This window comes from Astatotilapia calliptera, chromosome 1 (genome assembly GCF_900246225.1).
Source record: "Astatotilapia calliptera chromosome 1, fAstCal1.2, whole genome shotgun sequence".
Lineage (NCBI taxonomy): Eukaryota > Metazoa > Chordata > Actinopteri > Cichliformes > Cichlidae > Astatotilapia > Astatotilapia calliptera.
In genome coordinates this window covers 35,579,995-35,605,732 of record NC_039302.1, presented here as the reverse complement: position 1 = coordinate 35,605,732, position 25,738 = coordinate 35,579,995, and the positions used below count along the sequence as shown (strand labels likewise).

Genomic DNA, 25,738 nt, shown 5'->3' with positions numbered 1-25,738 from the left:
AATTTTTAAAAATGTGGCAGATATTAATCTAAATTTAGACCCAACCAGATTGACAGAGGAAGTGAGGAGGTTATGCTCATTTGAGAGCTGTTTGGACTTCAATTAAGTGGCTGATGTTGAGTTAATCTGCTGGGTAAGAAAGAAGAGTTTTCTTCTTTTCCAAACCTATGCAGTGGGCCGGATATCAGTCTTTGCCGACGGTTCTGGCCCCAAGGGCCTTACGTTTGTTACCATAATCTGACATCAATTAAACCAAAAATGTGGCTTTAATATTAAATATCACAGTAAATAAAATAAATAATGTGATGCTAGTTTTCCACAGTTCAGACAAACAGCATTTATTTTATGCACACCCCTGACAGCTAGATTGAGTAAAGGCAGCTAGGGGCCCCTTAGGGTGGTAAAAATATAAAGTTTGTCAGCTTTTAGGGGCCCCCCACTGGCCTGGGCCTCAAGCAACGCCTCTGGTTATCGTCTTAATTTAAGGAGTTAAAAATATAATGCTCTTTATTGTGGAAATTACCGCACTGGTTGGTTAGGTTGTAAGAAAAATTAAAAAGCGCTGCTTTTTACGAGGGGCACTTGAAGGCAACAGCAAGACAGCCTGTCAATCGTCGGTCGGCGTCGGTCACCTGACTCAAACTCCGAATCACGTGACTGTTATTCCATCCTCGCCATTTTGCAATGTGGGAGAGAGAGAGAGGGGCCACTTTTTATGGCTAACGAATAAAAGAAAGCGGTTTATGTGCTGAGGACAAAGAGCGCCAAACTTCTCCGTGTCCGTGAGTATATTTTTATTTCCACACACCTTCGCGCTCCTCCGTTACCCATTAACCACCAGCAGCACGGACGCGTCCTTGTACATTCATGTGTTTCTCTGCTAGCAGTGTGTGAGACTCGTGTGTGTGTGTTTGACTAGCAGGCTGTGAGGCTAACAGCGGAGCTAACAGCGTGTGCCAGGATCCTTTTGACTTTTCCCTTTTTTTTTTAAACGTGAAAGTGTTTTTGTAGCGTGAAGGCAGCAGTGTGTTGGCTCACATCAGCGGGTAAAAGGCTGCTTTTTGTGTGAGAGCTCACACCGAGAGGCTGTGTGCAACTTCGTCCTACAGGGGAGTGAAAGTGGATGGAATATTTTTAGATCCTGACATAACAGGTGCTCATCTGAGACGGGTTAAAGCACATGATGGAGTCCAGAGAGAAGCTGACTGATCGCAGGCGCATAAAAAGGAGTCGGATGCAGCTTATTTTGAATTCCTCCTCATCACAGAATTCAAAATTCAGCTGGATGGATGAATGCACTACAACATCCCGCCGTGGTTTTCCTTCCCATGGAAAACCACGGTGAAATCAAAACATGTGTTTGTTCCACATGTTTTGATGTTTTCACACAGAAGCAGAAGTAGGAGAAAGAGGAAGTTTGTGGTCAGAAAGTGAGAAGGAGGGCAGTGTTATGTCATGTGGAGATGGAAGGAATTCAGCCAGAGCAGTTGTGCCCGTTTCCTCTTCAGCTTCCCATGTAAACAAATGCACATGGTGCACAAGGTCTGTATTGACTGTGCAGGGACAGGACTTATCAGGAATGAGTTAAGCTGTCACACTTATCCCATTAGTCGATTGACTGATTTCCTCTCACTAACTTCTTGGTAAATACTCAAGTGATAAATGTCATTAGTACAGATTTATTTTAAAAGACAGAGAAAGATCAAAATGATTTTGCAGTCTGTGTGGCAGTGATTCTCAAAGTGTGCCACACAAGAGGTTTTTTTTAATAGTTAACACCTTTTTTTAATTACAAGATCATCCAATTTATAGCTAGCTAGGAATGCATCATACAATTTAATCCTTCTAAAAAGCATAAAATTCGCATTTATATGATGAATCAACAGGATATGTCGGATCCAACAACACAAAAAATGTTTTTGTTCAATAAAATAAATACTATACAAGAAGGAGGTCAGTTAAACTGAATGTTTAAAAAAGTGATTCAATAAATAAAAATGTAGATGTGATCCAATATGGAGCTTAAGCCTGAAATGTGGGATCAGCTTTATTGAGTAAGTATGTGTACACATATGAGGAAGTGAGAGTGTAGATAGACAACAGACAGTGCTGACAACAACACAGCATGTTTGTTGTGCAGAGTGTGAAGATGTTGGAGTAAATTATGAAATAAGGGATGGATAACAAGTTACTATATGTACAATATATAAATGAGGATTGACCCTCAGGTGTTGATCAGGTGACCCACGTGCCAAAAGGCTGCTCTCTGCAAAAGTCCCCCAGAAATCGTGATATGAGGCGGTTTGATACAGATCTTCTGTGTCTGTCTTCTTGGCAGTGAAGCCAGTAAGTGTCGCAGAGTGTGGTCACAGTCCATTAATTATCCATAGCCATTCACCACAGCCACAGTCAGCTGATGGAGGAATCCAAACAGTGTGTTGATTCAAACTGATTTCATACAGCAGAAGCGATGAGGGAGAGCTGTAGCGAGCAACATGGACGCTTCGCAACAGCGAGCGGTTCAACATTCAGGCCACAGAAACATTGTTTTGTAAATACGTGTCAGATTTTCATCATCGTCCACCTAAGAAGTCCTGAAGTTATGGTCCACTGTTGTCCACAGCGTTTCACTACACCAACACCTGCTACATGATGTTCATCAAGCTCCGAAACGAAGAATGACATAATCTTCAGTTGCTCGGAGATCGTTTTAACTGTTTACTCTTTGCAAACCGTCAAAGACACGCAGCACCGCAAACCTGTTTCTTCTTTCCAAACACACAGCTACAGGTTGCTTTATTTGTACTTGTAGGTAGAATTGGTCTGAGGAAGGTAAGTCGTCTTTCATCATATGTACACTCTGCAGAGGAAACGCTAAGAACGGGTAAGCATTGCAAAAATAATGAAGGAAAAAATAATGGTGAAGCTATGATTTGATCCTCTGAGTGATTGGTGCTGGAATGAAGCTGTTTTTCTGCACTTTGGGACTTTGTCCAGAAGAAGAAAGTGAAACTCACTTTGCAACAGCTGCAAGTCGAGTAAAATCGAACCAGTCAACCGTCGTGACTGCCTGGTGTACGTTCAGCTGTGGCCTGTTAGTAAAAATTTGAATGAGCCAGTTTCTGTTCGTTACAGAAAAACTTCGCAACAATGAAACAAGGGAAAAGGACAAAAAAGGGCTTCATGAAAGCGCAGTAAAATAAAATAAGATCATCGTGTGGAACGAACTGAAAAACATGACAGATGCTGGTCGTGTCTTCTTGTCTTAGATCTCTTAAACTGAACGTATGACTGTGTTTTAACTGTGTTACATGATAACTGTATTCATGTACAACTTTTCAAATTTCATGTTACTAAGTGCTTTACATGAGTATCCGAATAAACCAAAAATAACTGTTGTGAGAAATGCAAAGGAAAGGCCTTCTTGTAAAACTATGTTTTAAGACACAACTTGAAGATCGGGATTTCCCCGGGCAGGCTGTTCCACATCCTCCAGGCCTCAACTTCAAACACTTTGCACTGTTTTCGGCGCGGTCCCTGGAACAGACAAAAGACCTCTGCCTGAGGGTCTTGTGGGTAGCAGGAGGTCAGAGATGGAGCTTTAAACGGTGGTTCTTTAAATTTCCCTATCTTGCATTGACCTGCACTGAGTCTGTGCCCCACAGTTAGAGAAACACTGCATTGCAGAGTGAGAAAGTGAAAAACTGCACTGAGGGCAGATGATGGATGTGGAGCCTTGACCAGCACCATGTCTTTCCCCAGTTCAAACTATAGCAGTTTCATATCTGGGGATTCCTACGTCTAATAACCAGCAGCAGCCTTGAATAGTAGCTGTCCTGCTAATTCTGTCTACCACTAAAAATAATGCACTTTGGATGTTCTTTCACATTGGTTTCACTTTTCAGATGTTGAAGCTATTTCCGTCTTTTATGTCTAACATTTTTGGCCACACTTCTTTGCTCTAATTTTTTAAAAATGTATTTATATTATAAATGAGGTCATCTACTTAAAAGGTTTACTGTGTAACACCAATCAGATTCCTCACTCATTACTTTGTTCTCTGCTGTTTTCCAGGTCATGGAGGAGATCACTAATGCCATCACACACTCATCCGCTGCCTCGTCTTCCTCCTCCACATCGGCGGCACTGGGCTCCCACACACGGCAAACCAAAGAGAAGCAATCCTCTCAGGGTTTTCAGCAGAAAACGGCAGATGATTCTCTCATCCGGGTCATAAAGAAGCTCAGCAAGATTGTGGAGAAGCGGCCCCAGCGTCGCTGCACATCAGGGGGACAGAAAAGAGCGCTGCAAGTGGGGGAAAGGGGAGCTGAGCAGGGGGGCGGCTCTATATGTAAGAAAATTAAAAGGAACCATAAGGATGAGGTGAGAGTAGAGCGCGGCACAGATGACAGCAGTCTTCCCTCACCTTGGTCAGGTGATGATAACAACAACGTGACCACCACGGTGGCAGAGGTAGCTGCCAACCCCAACAGCAGCGACCTCAAGCGGACGGTGACGTGCTATCAGTGCAGCCTGTGCCCCCATCTCGCCCAAACACTGCCCCTGCTGAAAGAACACCTGAAGCAGCACAACGAGCAGCACAGTGACCTCATCCTCATGTGCTCCGAGTGTCACTTTACCTCAAGAGACCACGAGCAGCTGGAGGCGCACGTCAGGATGCACTTTGACAATGGAGACAACCAGAAGAGAAAGTACCCGGTGAGTGAGGCGAAGGAAGAGGTTTTAAAAAAGCAGGATGTGGATCTAACAGGTGACGACTGCAGCGCAGGAACCGAAGTGAAGAAAAGCTCAGTGAGCAGTGCTAAGGAGTTACCACAGAAGAAGAAGTGGTACAGCTATGAGGAGTATGGCCTGTACCGCTGCCTGATCTGCAGCTATGTTTGCAGTCAGCAGCGAATGCTGAAAACCCACGCCTGGAAGCACGCCGGCCTCGTCGACTGCTCCTATCCAATCTTTGAGGATGAAGACGGAGGTTCTGCAAAGAGAGAGGTGCAAGCTGCTCCTAACAATGCGTCAGCCAGAGAGGAAATAGTTGTTCTTCAAGATAAAAGCCTGCAAAAGCTCCCTACCGGTTTCAAGCTGCAGCTCTGCATGCCCGTGGCTGTTGAGGACAAACAGGAAGTGCTGAATCTTCAAGGCTCTCATCTCAGTGAAAGTCCAAAAACAGTAGAGGAAGAGGACGAGTACCCCATCAAAGATCTGACGTCTGAGGAGCCCGTGGTGGAGGTGCAGGTGACCACTGAGGCAGCGACGGAGGTGGAGCTAGGCGGTCACCATGAAAGCACCTCTGTGAGCGACAGCTTGCTGTCATCGGCTCAGAAGATCATCAACAGAAGCCCCAACAGCGCCGGCCATATCAATGTGATCGTAGAGCGGCTTCCTTCAGCTGAGGACTCAGTCATGTCCTCTAACCCACTTCTTCTCAGCCCAGATGTGGACGGGGATAAGAGCTTGCTGGAGAAAAAAGCAGAAGAGCAGGAACATGTGGAAGGTGTGAAAGATGAGGTGGTCCTCTGCTACAGTCCGGGGAACACTAACAAAAGCCAGCATTTAGGAGCCGATATCAAATCCTCCATCACTAAAAGTAACGACCTTCCACGGGATGAAAACGTCCCCCCAGCTGGTCGCAAGAGGACGCACTCGGAGTCTCTCCGCCTCCACTCGCTGGCTGCCGAGGTCCTCGTGGCTATGCCTATGAGGACGCCCGAGCTGCCCAACTCTGGCGCCAAGGTAGCTCTGAAGACCGTTCCGGCACAGGCGCAGAGCCCGCAAGCAGGCCAGAAACCCACAGAGGGGGCTGCAGCTGGACAGAAGGCCTCTGACGTGGGAACGGCAGCAGCTATGCTGAACTGTAATGAGGGCAGAGAGGAAACTCTAGGATCTCTGGGCCTGGGCAAAGGAGACGACGACGGGCCTGCAGCTAATGGCGGGATCAGCCTTTCCCTGCTCACGGTCATTGAAAGACTGAGGGAGCGCTCAGACCAGAACACCTCGGACGAAGACATCTTGAAAGAGCTTCAAGATAACGCACAGTTCCAAAATGGAGCTGGAGTGGTCGCGGCGAACGGAGCGGGCAGTTACGTGTGCTCCAGTGTTCCAGGGATGGACGGGTTGGTCGGCTCTCCTGACAGCAGTCTGGTGGATTACATCCCCGGCAGCGATAGGCCGTATCGCTGCCGCCTGTGTCGCTACAGCAGTGGCAACAAGGGCTACATTAAACAGCACCTGCGGGTGCACAGGCAGAGGGAGCCGTATCAGTGTCCCATCTGTGAGCACATCGCCTCAGACAGCAAAGACCTGGAAAACCACATGATCCACCACTGCAAGAGCCGGATGTACCAGTGCAAGCAGTGTCCAGATGCCTTCCACTACAAGGTGAGTGCGGCCCTTTCATTTGAAACATGTTTTAATCTAACCTCCTTCTTTCCAACATCTCACATGTGAGGATTTTCTGATGAGGATTTGTGGAAGAGAACGTGCAAATGACCAGGACTCCTCAGTTATAGAAGACATTGTTGTAGTTGTAGGAGTGAATTTATCTTACTTTATTCAGAAGGGATGAAATGTGAGGTAAAGCTATCACAAAGAACAGGGTGTAAAAGGGGTATCAAGAGCATCAGTGTTGAACAAATGGAGCACAATAATCACTTATGTCAGCGGTCCCCAACCTTTTTTGCGCCACGGACCGGTTTATGCCCGACAATATTTTCACGGACCGGCCTTTAAGGTGTCGCGGATAAATACAACTAAATAAAACTAGTACCAGTACCGAAAAAAAGAAGATTTATTTATAACACACGTAAAAAGACCCAGGAAAACCGAGTTAACGATAAAAACGATGACAAAATAACGCTGAAAACCAATAAAAACCCTGAAAACCATACATTTCACACCCGAGCCTCAACTCTCGCGGCCCGGTACCAAAGACTCACGGACCGGTCCGAGGCCCAGGGGTTGGGGACCGCTGACTTATATGAATGATGAACTACACAGCGCTACAGTTGAATGTGTCGCACATACTTGGCATGGTGGGCGATCTTCTCCATGTGACTGACTGAAAGCATGCATGTGTGATTATGGCATGTTTGTGTTTCGCTGTTGTTCTCGTAGTGAGGCAGTTATAAAGACGTATTCAGGTGTAAATACAATACATATATATTTGTATTCAGAGACTCCAAACGATTTTACTGTCATGTTTTGTCAGAGTTACTATTTTATGACTCCTTAAAGGGAAATTATGGACAGCAGGGGAACACAGTTACACAGATAATCAATAATAATTGTCTAGTATTGGCTATCACACAATAGCTGTATCATGGCACTGTGATAATCATAGCCAGCATTTATTGATGTTTGGCTTGTCACCTTGATATTTTGTTGCCACCAACACAAACAGTTGTGTGTACTGGGTGTGTTTTATCGAGTCTTCTGGAGGTAAGGCCTGATTTAGACTCGGATAATCTTTGTAGAGCCTGCGACGTAACCTTCACGAGTGGCCGCCGTCGTTGCCAGCATTTATGCTTGTGCTGGTGCATCGTGTGTTTATTACCTCGTGGTCGTGTCCCTGTGTTTTATATGCAGTGTCAGCTGGTAGAAACAAATAAGAGGCTGGTACTTCTGCCCTCCTGGGTCCTGGTTCTTTGTCTTGGTCAGTTTTTTTTTTTTTTTTGCCGGGACAAACACATTTTCCCATTCTTTGTACAATCCCTCATGTCCGCTCCACTTGTTTCATTCATCTCCCTCCAGGAGCTTCCTTATGAACTTTCAAGTCCGTATGTTGATGCTGTGATTTTTATTCCTTATATTGAGATAAATATTGTTGTTATTTCACTGATTTAAAAAAACCAACTGCAGCTTAAAAGCATTCTGAAATGCACAGGAGGAATTGGGGGTACTGAACATCCAATAGTTAGCTAGAATAGTGTCAGGCTGCTCATATTTAGCTGACATGTTTCTAAGTTTGACTGTTGATTAGTTCAATGCTGGCAGAGCTGGGTCAGCTGTCTGTTTTATTCAAGACTTGTTGAGTGTTCCTCCTGCTTATAATGCCTCTGGTTTTATCTTCACCCAACACTGCAACATTCACCGAGTCGCTGTTGTCAGCATCTCTTCTTGTCGGTCATCAAACGGTAATAATAGATTAAAGCTTGAGTTGATAAATTAGCAAGGAAAAGTGTGCAGCAGTCGGATGCAGGCAAAGGATAAAAGTATTGATTCCACTGGTATCATCGGGCTCCGCTGCCTCTCTGCAGCAGAGATTATTAAGTTCATCATATTTTCCAGCAGATCTGGGAGTTACGCTAAGAGTTGCTAATTGGGAGGTGTGAAAGCAGGCCCCCTATTCTCATATCTGTGCCTGAGGTGTGAGGTAAAATGCCTAATAAAGACCACAAAGTGCATCATTGGGGAAATCTGCCAGCTGTTTTTAATCCATTCAGTGTATCATAATTACTTAGAAATCTCACAGTATCGCTGTTCTATTCATTTTTAGAGCCAGTTAAGAAACCATGAAAGAGAGCACCACAGCTTCAGCAGTGACGTGGAAATGCTCACACCAGTCGCTGAGACGGCGGCCGCAATGGAGGAGACGGAGCGGGTCACAGATGAAGGTAAGACGTGGTTTATGTTTTTATGGCACCATTAATTGTTACGATATTTGGCTGATGGCTCGGTGTTGTTCTCAACAAGTTGTAAAGGTGTGTTTACGTTGCCTTCTCTTACAGAAGGTAGTCCACAGAAGATGTTTAAGTGCGACGTGTGCAACTACACCAGCTCTACGTACGTCGGGGTGAGGAACCACCGGCGCATTCATAACTCTGACAAACCTTATCGGTGAGTTGTGAAAGAAAACCTGCACCATCTGCTCATTTCACCTCCCACTAGCCAAGTTTTAGCAGTTTTTAAATTTCACTTTGTCTACAAAATGAAGTTAATCATTGTGGTAAGAACCAACCTTTTATGTAATGTTAGTAACAGTAAAATTAGTGGCCTTGTGTTAACACCCGCTAATCTAACACCCACAGTCTTTGTGGTGCTTCGGCCGGTCGTGCATTTTACTTTCTTTGTCGCCTGATTGCCAAGATTTGAGTTTGTTTGTTTGTTTGTTTTTAAAGAAAGGAACAAAAAATGCCCCGCCTCTTGCCCCATGACACCTGAGGTAACTCCAGGGACGGAGGGATGGATACAAATGAATAAATGGGATATGCGTAGAGATGAATAAATGCATATTGTGTTAGTTTAGCGTTACCATTGATGAGCACTTGGATTGCTGAGGGTTATTTTAACCCTTTAAAGCCGGTCGGAGCGGGCACGCTCTGTTTTGCGTAACAATTTTTAAATCGCGGTAGCTCTGCAACCACATAAGCTAGCGCAATAATTTTTTTTGCACATGACACCGGAGGAGTTGTACTTACATCTTATGCCATCAGCTTGTCCTAGGTCACAGTTTCCTTCCACATATAGCTTTGCAAAAACTGCATAAAAAGCGCTTGCAGCAACAAAAACATGGCTTTGCCGATCCGATCAGCTGTTTGTAACACTTCCTACGTTGGAATAGACGTCAGAGCGAACTTTCGCATGTCCGACATCACCTGCCCGAAACCGGAAGTGATGTCATTTTTGCGGAAATGTAGTTTTTTACCATCAGGGCCTCATGAGCCTATACTGGTGTTTTTAAGTTATCTTTGACTTTATGACTTTGTGTCGTTTCTGGGATGCTTAGGACTCATATTGCACTGCTGGAAATAGTTTATTTTGATGCATATGCTGCTTTTTTTGCAAATTTGCACTATAATATTTATTTTCGTTTTTCCTGCAGTATATGAAAATTGGTGTATTTCAAAAACAAAACTATGAAGACACTTAAAATAAATTTCCTGTGGTGGGAAACTATTTTGTGCAACTTTTTTGTATTTACAGTTTTGAGGGATAAGCCTCTTAAATTTCTCTAACTAGAAATATATGTTAAAAAAACAAAAACGATTTTCAATTTGTTTGTAGTTTATTGCACTTTTTTGCAATTTATGTAATTACTATGCACTTAATGAATACATATTATTAAAATTTGGGCTATAATGGTTGTATTGATGTATAGGAACTTGAAATGCTCCCAAAAATGGCTCCACAGCATGTAAAAATATAATATAAGCTCTGGCGGACTTGGTTCTATGGTAGGTCTTAAAGGGTTAAAGGACCTAAAAGGTCTTTTGCACAGTCACTAACTACAGCGAGCTGGGAGCAGCTTCGTTATGATGCACTCTGTGCAGCACTTAATGTTACTGGGAACATTTAAAAAAGATTATTTTCATAGAATTTCACCTTTTTTACTAAATGTTGAACTAAAGATAGAAGAAAAATATGTGTGACTGGCTGTTGTAAGGGTGAAACGGTACACTGTACATATTTCACTCGAACAATACAGTTTGTCTACATGACTAATGATCGTGGCCGTTCAGACAGCACGGCTACCAGCATTAATGCTGAGGTCTTATGTGTATGAAGATTGTAGATTTGAAGGGTTTTCTCAGCAAATCACTACAGATTCTCCAATTTCCCCAGAAATCTTACATTTCTATGGAAATTGGACCCGCTGGGTGTGAAAAAACAAATCAGAACGTCAGCCATGTCGTCGGCAGTGAATTTGAAACAGACAGTCTTGGGAAATATCTGCGAGTGATTGATGATAACAACAAATCGTTACTAAAGGGTAAGATGGTGAATCAACAGCTGCAAACGGCCCGCAGAGCTGACTGATCGCTTTTCTGTCATCTGTTTGAGGTTTCCTGCAGTGTGTGACTCATTGTTTAAGTGGTAAAACACATAGTTGCCTTTTTTCCCCCTTTGGTTTTTGACAGTGATCTGTCTGTGAGTGTATTTAATGATATTTTTGTGTGTGCAGAGCTAGAGAAGGATCAGAGCAGCTTCTTCAGAATGACCTTGAACTTGATCATTTTTAGTTTTACAAAATATTGGTTGTAAAGGTTCCTGTTCATGTTAGTCTGCGCAAACTGAACTTTGAGCGAGCTGTTGCACAACCCCAAGTCTAACAGCAGAACATGTATGAGAATGAGTGATAGCGAGTGAGAAAAAGATAGTAAATAAGTTATAAAGCGATATGGAACAATACCACACCCTTTCCAAACGTCATAAAGTTCTGTGGTCCTGCCTTTGTTTCATACGTGTCCTGTTTGAAATTCAGGCTCCAGTAAGATCTTGCTCATAACGTCATGCAAGCATTAATGCAAGAAAAAACCAACAGACCAACAATATATCTCCACTGTTTATCTGAATGTATCTGTCTGCAAATGTCTTTCAAAGCTTTCAGAATCATAGTTTAACAGTTTCTGATGCATAGAGTGCAAACAAAAAAATAGCATAAGATTGTTGCTCCCAATTCTCATCTTAGCTTCCCGGGGGTGTGACCCATTCCCAGTGAAATGTAGCCCCTTAGTGATGCCTGCGATGCCTTTAGCCTGTGGCGGTAACGCTGGGTGAAATGTGATTGATGGTTTCTTGTAAACCTAGAGGAGTTTTTATTAGATGTTTAATCATTTATGAGCGCAGTGAAGTGAGTATTCATTTGAAACATTACTAAGCTACAATGATTCAAAGAACGCGCACAGTTTGACATTTTCAGCTTAAAAATTAATAGAAAATAAGCAAAGTTGGATACATTTATTCTGTTTCCTGTTTCAGACTTGCTTCATTGCGTGTGTGCAGATGAATACGTATAAGATTATTAAGATAAACATGATATACACAAAAATCTCAAGTCAACAGGATTCTTTTTAAAAAAAATAGGGATTAATTATTAAAATAAAAATTGTTAAAATAAGTAGCAAGTGTTAAGATGTTTGAGTAGTTGAAGACATTTCCATCTGTCAGTGGAAGCTGAACATTTGATCGCGTGAGGAAGGTTTTTCTGGATTTTTGGAGCAACGGCACGATCTTCTTTATTAACCTCCACTGACCTCGTGGGACAGAAACATTAAAGTCAAGCAGTACATTAGGACAGAGAAACTGAGAACACATAAGTCTGTGGATCCTAAAATAATTTTTGGATTTAACAGGAAGCTAGCACCAGTGTAATGCTTTCTGTTGTTCTCACAGTTCAGCGCCAGATGATAAGTGTTTGTAGAGATTAATGTAGTGATGGAAAAAAGAGTGGAAACAGCAAAACTTCACCAGCTGTGAAAGCCGATCAAATCTGAATGCTGTGGTCTTAGCAGAAGATGCATCCCTCGACCAGAGAACAGCAAACAGTTTATCAGACTGTTTGATTTTCACAGTCAGATTCTGCTTTTCTCCAGGAGAATTAAAGCAGTAAATTATCAAATTATCTTATAAAAGTGCCCATATTTCATACATTATTGAAAAAAAATGTGTAAAACATGTTTTATGCCTGTTTTATACTTTAGTGGTGGTAGCGCGAAGGCAGCCTGCAGGCAGTAGTGTTTTCAGTCGTTTTCACAGAGTTGTGCGTCCACATTGAAACGGCCGAAAAACACTTACGTTCCAGTCCTGCTCATGCGTGAAACGTAAGAGGATACGACCTGCCTCATTTCTGTCTGCCGTTTGTTTAGTTTCAGGCTCTTTGAAGTTTTTTCAGTGGACTAACAATGAGGTGGAGTTGTTGCTGCGAGTAACACAAAAGTACAAAGTTGCAAAAGCGAGTGAGAATTAAAGAATCTGAAGAAAAGCTCTCTGGAGCATGTACAGACTGATATTAATCTTTAATAGTCAAAATTGAGGGCAAACAAAACAACTGCTGTATAATGCCCTCTGCTATCTTAGTTTAATTGGTCACATGACTGCATCACATGACTAAAATGTGTCATCGTTTTTGAAAAGGCTCCGGGTTCGCTGTCCACACTGCTCCATGAAAGCACCGTTTTCCAATGTATGCGTTTTCCTTGAGCCAAAACGCCGTCTCAGTGTGGACGGGAGGCCAAAACGGAGAGAAAACGATCCCCTCAGGGTCAAATAGTTTGTCTCTGAGTAAAGCAAAACACATTTTCTGTGTTTCACGTAGGTGTCCACATCATGGTAGTGTAAGGAGCTTGGACAGAAAGTTTGGTGAAGACATTCACCTCTCATCCAAGTAGCTTCTTCAGCTCTAAAATCAGGTATTTAAACCCTAGTGGAGGTTGTCCCTTAAGAGGATCATTGACCTACTATTAATCATGAGCCTCACATGGTGTGAAAAAAGGCTTGGGTCAATACCATCAGAGGTTTTGGGTGGAACTACTGTGAGACCTTGCCTCGCCCTATCATGTGACTTATTGTAGTAACCAGAAGCAAGATGTGAGTGGGCGTTGAGGTGCCTTGGAAGGTTTCTAAAAGCTACATTGTTGACTCTAGGCGTCATAAGCCACGCCCTCTGTTCAGTGAGGATCCTTCGTAGTGGTGGGAAACTGAAAACCTCTAGTATGGCATTGTCATAAGAGATAAAGTTGATCTTTATAATGAATATTAAAGTTCCTAAAACCACCTAAGATCTTTTGCAGATATCGTTGATTAATTGTGTGTGTGTGCGTGTGTGTGTGTGTTTGTAGGGGGTGTGTTGGGTTAAACTTGACCCCCCGTGTTGAGACAGCAGGTTTGGTGGGGAACAAATGCTGCGGCTTTTTCATTGAAACTGTTCACGTTCTGCTCTTCATGCTTGGAAAGTTTTCCATTTCTTCGTGTTTGCCGTCATGCTGTGTTTGTTTATTTGAATGTACAGAATAATGCTGGTTGCAGGAATGCTATATGACCTTTAGCAAGACGCTGATACATCAGGAAGTAGACTGAAAGCGCTCCAGTTTCTCAGGTTCATTGCATGTCTCGTTTGATGCATAAAAGTTGCATAAAATTGGCTTTTCCTGCATGTCAGAAATAAAACTCTGCATGAGTGTATAGTGAAGGGTTTGTTGGTGTCCACTGTAAGTGAAAAGAGGACTTTTAGAGCTCACTGTGACTTCTGCATGGCGACAGCCTTTTTTTTTTAGTTTTGAGTTCCCCTTTGAGGCACACTGAGCTATTTAAATTCTATTTGCTAATTCTCATTCATGTCCTATTACTTTAAGAGATACTTGAGCTCTGCATGTCATTTTAAATTGGTCCTTTAGAGGGCAGTAATCACCTAGAAATGCTCCCAGCAGCACAGCGATCTCAGTGTGGGCACAGGCACACTCTGTCACACAGTGCCCTCACTTTGTCTCTGTGTTAGCACAGATTTAACTCAAAGCACAAACTTTAGGTTGGTTTCTTAACAGAGCGCTGACGTTTGTGCTCTAAAGTCAGAATTATATTCGCCTGATTTCTTTTCGCTCTTGTAAAGGTCAGGCAGCTTCCAATTTAGTTTAGAGTCAGTGTGATCAAAAATCCTGTGAGGTACTTGTGTGAGAATGCCGAGTCGGGTGTTGCTGGCTCATGCAGGTGGGAATATTGAGGAAAGCACAAAGTAAACAGGTGGAAACAGGAGATTTTTTAATATTTTGGCAGTGAGGAAAATGAGTGGCTGGATGAAGCAGGTCCCCCTGCATGCTTGTTATGCCCTTACCCTCGTGCTTTCATGAGGACAGATCAAATTACACCTGAAATTAAAATGAACCTGCAGTGACTAGTCAGTCCACAGAAATCAATTTGGACTTCCTTTTTTTTTTTCTTTAATTTTAAATGTTTCCAGCTTCTCAAATGTCAGGCTTCCACTTTTCTCTTTCAGGTGTGCGATAGAAAACTGTACCCTGACTTTTTCACTTTTTTATGACATTTGGTAACCAAAGCAAATCCTCGATTAAACAAGAAGTCAATGGGCAGATTAATCCATAATGAGAATACTGTTAATTAAAGGCCTAAATTAAATGTCAACACGTAAAGGTCAACCCTTTTACTTTTACACTTAAACTGGCAAAACTCACATTTCTGCCTGCTCACATGCACATACTGCACATTTAAAGTGTCTAATATCAGAAAGAAGCTCCTGCATCTGAACGTGTGTCATGTCACAGCAGTACAGTGTGGGCTGCCACGTTTTCTGTGGCTTTGGCTCTGTGCTCCAGCACACTGGAGGTTGAAGCGCAGACTTTCAGCTTCGAGTGCAGCGCAGAAGGATAATGACAGGGCTACAGTTCTGTGCTGTTCAACACCCAAGCTGGAAGTAAACATCCTCCAATAAAAGCTGAAAGTCAGCACATCAGTCACACAGAAGACTGTCACTGTAAAAATATGCACAGGCTGCGATGTTTTTACATGTAATCAAACACTGTGCTGTGTGCACGGCCGCTGTGCGCTCTGATGTATGCAGTGTTTCACCAAAGTATCGTACACTGGTTTAAATTTGCTCCTTTGTTTTTGGGTATGATTACATCACCGTTAAAGCAGGCTCGGTCTGCCTAGTTTTATTTTCTGCTGCATACAGTCATGTGAAAGTGAAGTAAATGTTTACTCCCTCCATAGGATTGTAAAGGCAAGTAGCAGCCAGGTGCTGCTAATCAGATGTGCTTGGTTAATCATCAGCACCTCCTATAAAAGCAGATGTTTCACCAGTTTGCTTGTCTGAAGCACTCTGATGCGTGTTAATACATAGCTGCACTCTTGGCAGGAGTGGACGTTCCAGAAAATGAACCCAAGGTCAGACCCAAGGTCAGAGAAGCTGCAAAAACCCCAGAGCTCCATCCCAGACTCTACAAGCCTCAGTTGGCATGTCGAATTTTCAGGTTCATTGCAGCACAGCAAGTATGGCTTGTTTAGAAGGGTTCCCAGGAGAAAGCCTCGTTTCTCTAAACATGGCAGCACGGCTCAGGTTTGCAGACACGACTCGTGCAAACTTCCAATCACAGTTTTCGGAGGAGTGATGGTTTGGGCTTGTTTTGCATCCCCTGGACCTGAGCACCTTCCAGTCACTGAGTCAAACATGAACTCCTCTGTGTACCAAAGTATACGCTACATGTCAGTCGAGCTGAACTTGGCCGAAATAGTGATGCAACAGGACAACGATCCCAAACTCACCAGCAAATCTATAACAGAATGACTGGAAAACGTAAGAATTACAGTGACCCAGTCAAATTTCAGACTCAACCTCATTAAAATGCTGTGGCGGGACCTCAGGAGAGCGGTGGATAAACAAATACCTGCAGACCTTTAATTAATTGAAGCAATGTTGTTTTGAAAAAGAAAGTGTGAGGAAACGTTCCTCCACAGTGATGTGAGAACTGTTACAGCCATACTTCAGTTATTCCTGCTTCCACAGCCTTCTGAATCAAAGGGTGCGCGTCATAGAGTCCAGGGAAAACCTTACATGACAATACATTGTATTCATATTAAACATGGTCAATGTTTCAAATGATGTGGTCAGTATGAAGGAAATGTTACGTTTGGGCCACGTAGGCTCTCAGGTTCTGGCAGTTTTGTCTTTTCTAACCCTTGACTTGATTGAAAGTCGGCATCTGTTCATCTCATCCCCCAGAAGATCCAACCACTTAAACATTTTGGGGTATCAAATGAAGAGAAAGTTGCATTAGGGTAGTGCAAAGGGAGATAAACATCTACCTGCACAAAGGCCTAGTAAAAAAATAAAATAAAATGGAATTAATTTGAACTTTAAATTCTGAGAAAATACTTTCATGGAGTCCAAGAATAAAACTATGAATCCACAAATGAATCTAACTCGCTAGCTGTTCTCTGCCTGTGCAGGCCGTCAGCTGTTAGAGGAAATCCGTGCAGTTAGGAGTTGGAATACATAATTGGAATTGAGTATGAGGTCTGAACGTTATACAGTAACACTGACAGTAATACCATCGCTGCTATCATCTGTTAGCATTACAGAAGGACTTGAAGGGAAACAGCAGAGTGCAAAGATGCCCATTATCATGCCTGAAACTCTTATTAGTATTCATTCGTCAAACCGTTCAACACGAGTATGAAAACATAGTGCCCACTACATACTGTAGTTTATTAGGATCCCTGTTAGATCTGTTGCAGAGCCCTGCTGGTCGTTCCGGGGTCTGCCCATAATATTACCATAACTGTGCTGGTGGTAATAAACAGCTGGAAATATAATGTACTTATCTTATCTGTTTATGGGGAAGAAATGGTTTGACTGAAAACCTTCTGATATTCTGCTGTAAGCTTATAATCGTTTATTAGGTTCCTAAATGCTCTTATTTCTAGTAGCGTTAGCAGCCAATAAGTACTTTTCTGTTCTCATTTCTCATGTAACTAGTTGCACAAATCATTACCCAGCAATATAACTACCCTTTTATATGCTAGGTGACCCGCATACTGTCAACACCTGGGTGTTAGCAACCATAGCGTAGCTTAGCCTAGTTTAGCATAAAGTCAGGAGGCAGGGGAAGCAATTTTCTAGACTCTGACCTAATGTGTCAAAACCTGCCTCTCAGCATCTGTAAAGTTAAATAATTTGTTAAAAAAAGATGTTTAAATAAGTTTGGTAGGAAAAGGAAACAAAAATACTCTTAAAGCTGCTTTAATGTGAATTTACAGTTACCCTGTTGCTTTCTCAAAAGCTCCAAACTGGGAAGCGATACCTTTCTACAAGTTTAAGTTTCTCGGGGCAAGGCCACATTCATTTCCATGTAGCACACAATAAACCAAAGCTCCATAAATAATTTATGATAAACTCAGTTTGTTCTCTCCTTGAATTACAGTTGCTGGAATATTAATATGTGCAATTAATCCAGCCCACATGTTGCAGTTGTTGTAGTTACAGGAGAAACCAGTTTGTAGCTTGAGCCAAATTAACCTAAAAATGAAGTGTGTGTGTGTGTCTGTGTGTGTGTGTGAGACTTTAATGCTGTGCGGCTGATGGCAGCGAGTCGAGTGTATCCTCTTCCTGCAATCCTTGTACAGTGCCGTATCTGCCTCTAAGCTACTGGAAGTGCCAGTTTCATCGCTCAGCCACAGTGCAAGTGTAAGGAAATAGAAAACACTGATTTATTTCTTTTGTTAAAGTAGGAATGTCCTGCCTGCTTTGCTCCAAGTCCTTTATCTCAACACACTGACATCAAAATGCTGCTTCTGTAACTGCATTTCCCAGTTAAATAAGCTGCTCTGTCTCTATCTCTCTTTTTTTCTTTCTAAATGCCCCCGGCAGGTGCTGCAGCTGCGATTTTGCCACCACCAACATGAACAGTTTAAAGAGCCACATGAGGAGGCACCCTCAGGAGCACCAGGCCGTGCAGCTGCTGGAGCAGTACAGGTGAGACACTTCAAACACGCTCCCACCGCAGGGAGCGATGATAACAATGACCGCTGCACTTCTGAGGTGAGAAGGAAGAGCTGTGTGTGTCCAGAAGAAGCTGCGGGCTGCGTTACGAACACGTGTTCTAATCGAATTACCTCCAAACTCCAGTCTGTAGTTTCAACCAGTGTCGAGGCAAAATTCACAGAGACAAAGACGGCAGTCTGTAGGTGGGTGAAAACAGTGCAGTCGATAAAACATAAAATTTATGCAGCCAGCTGCGTCTTAAATTTAGTTTGGATCCGTTTAAAATGTGTCATCGCCCACGTTCAGCCCTTTCAGCCTTTATTTTTTAAATATGTTAGTAGGATGAGATTAATCAGTTGACTCCAGCAGGAAACCCTAAAGAAGCCCGCCGGTATAGAAAATCAAGTTGAATGTTTTGTGTCCTTTGCACGTTAATAAACACATTCAGACTTTTACACTAGTGTTGATTTTGAATCAGCATTGTGTTTACTTGGGAACATATGACCTTAGATTTTCTTTAAAGTGTTATCTGAAAGGTCTGTAGGTTACCTGTGTGGGTCAGAACCTGTTTGTGACCACGTGCGTGCACTCTCAGTCCGGAGATTTAAGAAGTGGGCTTCTGATTGCAAGTTTAGTGGATGGCGGGTGGAGAAAGTGAATGGCAGTCAACACTCGACTCTCCTTAAAATGTTAAATCCTCAACCCCGAGCGAGACTCTGATTGCTGATTTCCACTTCACTGAGCACTTGTCCTCGGTACCTGCGAGGCTTCAACGCTCGTTTCCATACATTCAAAATGGCACAGACGCTGCCTTCTTTCTCTTTAGCGCAGCACTTTCATAACGAGGAGGGACTTGAGGGAGACGGACTGCTTTAAAAGTAAAGTAGCAGAGGATGAGATATCTTGACTTTTCTGGTGACTTTCACACCTTTTGTTTGCTCTGAAGCGAGGCGTCCCAGCGAGAACGCTAGACATAACATGCTGCGACTGCTGGTGCTCCTTACAGTGTCCTTTTTGCAAATACTCAATTAAAACTAACAAGACACAGTCTGAATTTTCAGTTTCCGATTTATAATAATAATAATTTGTATAGCAGGGTAACAGAGGCTTCCCAGTAACACAGAATAAAAAAACAAAGTGGGAGAAATTACCAAAGAAATTTACATATTTGTTATAAATGACTGAAGTGCAGCATCAAAATAAGATAATGTGATTCCACACTTACAATTAATGTTAAAATAAAAAAATCTATACTAAAAATTAGGGCTGCTCGATTATGGCTAAAATGATAATCACGATTATTTTCACTGAAATTGAGATCTCGATTATTTGACGATATTTATTTAACCCTTTAAGACCTACCATAGAACCAAGTCCGCCAGAGCTTATATTATTTTTTTTACATGTTGTAGTGCCATTTGTGGGAGCATTTCAAGTTGCTATACAACTGTTATAGCCCATATTTTAATAATATGTATGCATTAAGTCCATAGTAACTACATTAATTGCAAAAAAGTGCAATAAACTACAAAAAAAATTGAAAATCGTTTTTGTTTTTTTACATATATTTCTACTTGGAGAAATTTAAGAGGTTTATCCCTCAAAACTTTAAATACAAAAAAGTTGCAAAAAATAGTTTACAACAACAGGAAATTAATTTTGAGCGTCTTCATAGTTTTATTTTGGAGATACAGCAATTTTTATATACTGCAGGAAAAACAAAAACAATCCTATGATGCAAATTTTCAAAGAAAACAGCATGTGCATCAAAATTAACTATTTCCAGCAGTGCAATTCGAGTTCTAAGCATCCCAGAAACTATTCAGAAACGTCAAACATGACCAGTATAGGCTTTTAAGGCCTACAAGTTTAAAAAAAACTACATTTTCCGCAAAAATGACATCACTTCCGGTTTCGGGCAGGAAATGGCGGACATGTGATAGTTAGCGTGACTTCTGTTTCAATGTGCGAAGTGTTACGAACAGCTGATCGGATCGGCAAAGCGTGTTTCTGGAATATTATGTTTTTGTTCCTGCAAGCGCTTTTTATGCAGTTTATGTGGAAGGAAACCGTGACCGAGGACAAGCTGATGGCATCAGATGTAAGTACAACTCCTCCAGTTTCATATGCAAAACAAATTATTGCACTAGCTTACACGGTTCAGGTTCTACAGGGATTTAAAAATAGTTACACAAAACAGAGCGTGCTGCTCTGACCGGCTTTAAAGGGTTAACAATAACAATGTATTGAATAATGACTTTAAAAAATAATATAAAATAGTGTGCAACACCACTGAAGTTTTTTTTTTAAACTCTCTTTTCAACCAACGGCAGTCACTCTCCAAATAAATTCTGCTTAGCTTTCCGAGCTTCCCTCGGGTCCTCTTAATCAGCGGTCTCAACCTTTTTTGCGCCACGGACCGGTTTATGCCCGACAATATTTTCACGGACCGGCCTTTAAGGTGTCGCGGATAAACGAGGGAGGGGCTAATAATCGGCTCAGTCATTTTTAATGATCGTTGAAAGCCCAGATCGTAATCGTGATTAAAATTCGATTAATTGAGCAGCCCTACTAAAAATGACCAAAAATGGAGGATATGAGTCTTTAGCAGTGATTTAAAAGGAAGCCACTGGATGTCCTCGGGCAGGTCATTCCACACCGAGGAGCCCAAACACAAAGCCCTCGATCACCTTTTGTCTCCAGCTGTGAGGCAGAAACAGTTAACGGGTTTCTGTCGAGGATCTCAGGGTTTCAGGGATTATCACACTGGAGCAAATCTCTTGTGATGCTGCACAGATTTAAATGCTGGCTCACTGTCGAGAGCAGAGGGCCAATCACGGGGAGCCACGCCCAACGTGGAGGGAGGATGGAGAGAGATCTGCCACAGATGTAACCAAGCATTGACAAATAAAATGTCCCAGGTTTGTACAAGCAGCAAAAGTGATGCATTATTAGATTTTGCGGTAATAGGAGCCTGTTTACATCATGAATGGAACTGGGCACACACAACCTGTTGTAGTCCACCTGTGTGCACCTTCCTCCACACAGGTGGACTACCTCTTCGTTCCCTGCAGCTTTTTCTGTCCTGTTTGCAAAAACTGCTCCATCTCTGCATTTCTACACGGCACCTCCTCATCACCTCTGTTTCCTTCACCTACATGTCGAGTGAAGTCTGCTCCAGTCACCACTCCCCCCTCGGGGGACACGCTTATTCTAGGGTTGCACCTTCAAAAACAAACCAAAACCACTGGCTTCCTCTCCTCACCCCCAACCGGGCGCAGCAGATGGCTGCCCCTCCCTGAGCCTGGTGCTGCCGGAGGTTTCTTCCTTCCCACTGTCACCGAGCGCTTGTTCATGCGGCGGGTCGCCTCTTTCGGGTTTTCTCTGTATTACTGTAGAGTCTCTACCTTAAGTATAAAGCACTTTGAGGCGACTGGTGTGATTTGGTCGCTATACAAATAAAAGAAAGTCTGACTCTTTGAAAACAAAGTATAAAGAAACCACGAGTGACTCAAGACTTGAAACTAAAGTCTGTGATTTTTACGGCACCACAGAAAAAGCAAGTACTGTCACATTTACAGAATTGTGAGGTTGACTTGGTATGACGGTACCTTTGCTGGTGACCTGTGTGTGCGTGTGTGTGTCACATTACTCCATTTCCATTTAAAATTCCTTTTCACCTGTAGAAGGTGGATCTGGTTCCAGTCGTTGGCTCCGTGCTGTCAGTTTTCTCAGCAGCAGAAAGGAAGTAAAGCAAACAAATGAACACGGCAGAGTTTGATTGACTTTGCCTGTCAGAGGCAGCTGTTTGACGGCTGTTGGTTCAGTCTTTGTGGGATGCTGACGGGCTGGATTAATTGGCTATAGATTTTCCCCGATCCTTTTGTGGAGATTGTTATTTTATTTAGTTTTAAATTTCTCATTACTCTTTGAGGCCTCGAGGCGTCAAGCGTGATGCGAAGCAACACAAAAGCACAACGCTGTGAAATGGAGCAGAAGAGAGAATTTTTAAATGCACCATCAAAACCATCTGTCAGCTCCAAAAAGATCGTGGGGTTTTTTTTCTTGGTGGTGTCAAAAAGCATCTGCTGCTTCCGGAATAAACTGGCCCTCATCGCGTCTTCGAGACGACGATGGAGCCGAAGCATACGTTTTCTAAAGTGAGTCAGTAACTGGGAGAAAGAAACGGGCCATTATCACACACTAGTCTACTGCGATGTGATTTCATTTTAACGACATCGTGGCTTGTTTTATAAATAACATGTTCTGAGCGTGTTCAGTCAGCTGTTCGGGGGGGAGGGCGCATGATGTCTTTATCCTTAATGATATTTGCAAGTGAAAGCGTTTGAATAGATCTAAAACTCCATAATTCTTTTTAATTTTGACAAATGAGTCCAGCAGCGTGCTGCAAATCCGATTTCCTCTCTCCCCTCTTTGTCTCTGTTTCTCAAGCTCGGTGTCCCCCGTGGAGTGTTCAGTCAGGATGATTCCTCTTGATAGAAAGTAGGAGAAGGATTAGTAAAACCTCAGTACACACATTAAATCATCTTCAGCTTGAGCCCCTCTCACTCCTTTCTCATATTGCCTCCATTATTTATTTATTTACTTATTTTTTTCCTCCTCCTCTCTTTCAGGTGCTCTCTGTGCGGCTATGTGTGCAGTCACCCGCCATCGCTCAAATCCCACATGTGGAAGCACGCCGGAGACCAGAACTACAACTACGAGCAGGTTAACAAAGCCATTAACGAGGCAATCTCCCAGAGCAGCCGGTAAGCACACAAACTGCAGTTCCTTCAGCCTTCTTTCAAGTTTTATCTCAGTGTTTGTAAATGTCAACAGTAAATCAACTGGCAGTGATCTTCATGTCCTGGGATTATACAGGTTATAATGGTTTTAGTAATAATAATGATATATCTCGCTTATATTTCTGTTTTTGTTAAGAATATATGACTTTCTGCTACTTGCCTTCATCATTTGTAATTTCATGTTATAAGGATGTAGTGTGCAGGGTTTCGTGCAAAACATGCTGAATATGCTGCTCTGGCAATGCATGCACATGCAAGCACTGCACTGGGGAAACGTTTCCTGAACTTTTATGCAGTCCTCACTGCTTCCATAGGAATTAAGAGGGTGGGTGTTGCTGCCGATCAGATACCTGATGAATAAAAATGAGATGTGTTAACACAATGCCACAGTCTTGCTAGGATTGGACGTCCCACGTCAGACTCTGCAGGCCTCAGTTAGCGTGTTAAAGGTTAAAGTTCATGACAGTATAATAATAAAAGCACTGAGCAAGTTTGTTTGGAAATGTTGCTGGATTGTTTACAGTATTATGAGCCATTTTAATGTAATTATTTTTAATTTGTAAATATTGTATACCTCTGAGTCCCATTTAAAATTTGCTTTGCATCCACGAAGGTGCTCAGTGACTGATGATGATTGGTGGAAAATTGGCAAAAAGCCTTTTAACTTGGAAACTATGAGTCTCACAAGTGTGCTGTGTATTGTGCTGTTTAAGTACCATATAAAGATTTAGCATATCATGTCACATTTGACCTCTGACCTCTACACATGTTCTACACCCACAAAATGAAACAACTGTGTTAGTCTGCATTTTGCACTTATTTTTACTTTTGGGGGGAGGAAACGAAAGCCTGTAAAGTTCCAGTCCCGTACAAACGCTGAGGGTGACATTTTTCTTCTCATGATTTTACCCTCTGCTTCTTTCAGAGCTCCTCAGAAGTTATCTGCGGTGGTAGAGTCTGCGGCAGAGCGCCCGGCAGTGTCCCCGCACTCAAAGGACAAAGCAAAGAGCACAGTGGATCCACCGCTAACACCCACATCAGCAACTAAAGCTGCTCTGTCAGCTGACAGCCCAGTGGGCTTCTCCACACCTCCCACAGATCCTTCAAAGTGGTCCCCCGAGTCCGTAAGCCCCCAGGGGAAGGACCCTGCACAGCTTCAGTCTCAGTCCCAGAGCCATCCACGCACGGGCCAGCTCCCCCCGCCAGGCCCCGGCATGGAGTACTGTGTGCTCCTGTTCTGCTGCTGCATCTGCGGCTTCGAGTCCACCAGCAAAGAGCGACTGATGGAGCACATGAAGGAGCACGAGGGAGACATCATCAGCATCATCCTGAACAAAGAACAGCAGCAGTCAGAAGCACAAGCAAGCCTCCAAACAGCAGAGTGACACATGCACGTTCCCCCCTCCCCATCCTGACTTTGACGCCCACCCTGTGCTTTCTGAGGTTTCTGTCCGTCAGCGAGGCGGCGGCGGAGGAAACAATCTACTGCATCACAGTAGTCCAGTCATTTCAGTGGCGGTACTCTGATTGGTTCGGTTGTTGCATCAAGAGGTTACGTTCGTAAGGCTGCGATGACTCGTGTCCACACATTTCAGAACAAACGATGAAATGTTTTATTGACGATGTTCTTTCGAAAGGAATGTTGAAAAAACGATTGACAGGGCTGTAAGCCGTTAATATTTGTGTCAAATAATTACACACTAAATGACGCAAAATGTGTCTGTAGGGAAGCGATTTTGCTTTCAAGGGAGGAGCCCGAGCTCTCGACTCAAGTCCGTTTTTTTTCACTCTACAGGGACGTGTTCATACCTCACAAAACCACGCGATCCCTCAACCACAAAAGATTTCCATATTTTCAAGTCTAATCCATATATTTTTGATTCTAAGGCAGCTCTTTTATTGCTAGTGTATTTAATGTATTTAATCTGACAGAGTTGAAGCTCTAGCCAAGTAGTGGAGGTGCAGACTCACCGATGCCTACAAAGGCATTTACCACAGCTTAAAAAAACCTTTCAATATTTATCTGTTTATTTTATGCATGTTAAGTTCCGTTATGCCAATTTAAACGACTATGTTTGTTATATTTTCGTTCTGCTTTTTGTGGCTCTTATTGTAGTTTTACTGTTTGTTAAGTAGCTTCTTTAGCAGAGACCCTGATAGTTCTCAAAGGTGGAGCGTAAGTTGACTGGAGCAAAGCAGGAAGTGGCCTTTGGATCGTCACCAGTGTTCAGTTGGTGTAAAAGCATGTCGACAAAAGGAATAACAAAAAGGGAAGCTGGGATTGGCGGGGCTCGTGTTGTAATACAACGATGGTTCAAAGCCGGTTTATGTCATATTGAATGCGACACAATTATCACTCGATTGTGATTATGGTGCTAGGTTCACTTTAAGACTTGTCAATGAAGGTATTTTTATAGCTCATGCTGTTTATGATGTATATAATAACATTTTTATAAGGACATTTCCACTTTTTGTCAGTGTTTTTAAAAATATAAACTTTCTAGTATCGGCTTGAAGCGGCCGCTGTCCCAGCTTGAACATGCCTGAAATGAGAAGACGTGGATGTGAAAATAAAGTTTTTAAGTCTACGTGTTTTGGGGTGTTTAGTCCCATGTCCTCTCACCGGCAGGAGGGCAGACATTGCAGACCTCAGCCCAGCTCTTTCAAACGATGAATGGCAGCAATAGTATTCACTGACATCTTT

The 25,738-nt window shown here is 42.8% G+C and overlaps 1 protein-coding gene across 1 annotated transcript; it reads left to right on the top strand.

Moving 5' to 3' along the window:
• The first annotated feature begins 631 nt into the window (after window positions 1-631).
• On the top strand, window positions 632-25,622 carry znf507 (zinc finger protein 507). Its single transcript, XM_026175907.1, has 7 exons — window positions 632-782; window positions 4,075-6,396; window positions 8,513-8,630; window positions 8,745-8,853; window positions 18,116-18,220; window positions 22,864-22,998; window positions 23,960-25,622. Exons 2-7 carry the CDS (start codon window positions 4,078-4,080, stop codon window positions 24,417-24,419), a joined length of 3,246 nt encoding a protein of 1,081 aa, XP_026031692.1. The 5' UTR covers window positions 632-782; window positions 4,075-4,077; the 3' UTR covers window positions 24,420-25,622.
• Window positions 25,623-25,738: the final 116 nt, after the last annotated feature.

What these genes read in the sequence shown, in the direction of transcription:
- znf507 (XM_026175907.1), top strand. Translation starts at nt 4,078, where the DNA reads ATGGAGGAGATCACTAATGCCATCACACACTCATCCGCTGCCTCGTCT. An exon ending in CAGATGCCTTCCACTACAAG is followed by an intron (nt 6,397 to 8,512) that starts GTGAGTGCGGCC and finishes ATTCATTTTTAG; the next exon opens with AGCCAGTTAAGAAACCATGA. An exon ending in GCAATCTCCCAGAGCAGCCG is followed by an intron (nt 22,999 to 23,959) that starts GTAAGCACACAA and finishes TGCTTCTTTCAG; the next exon opens with AGCTCCTCAGAAGTTATCTG.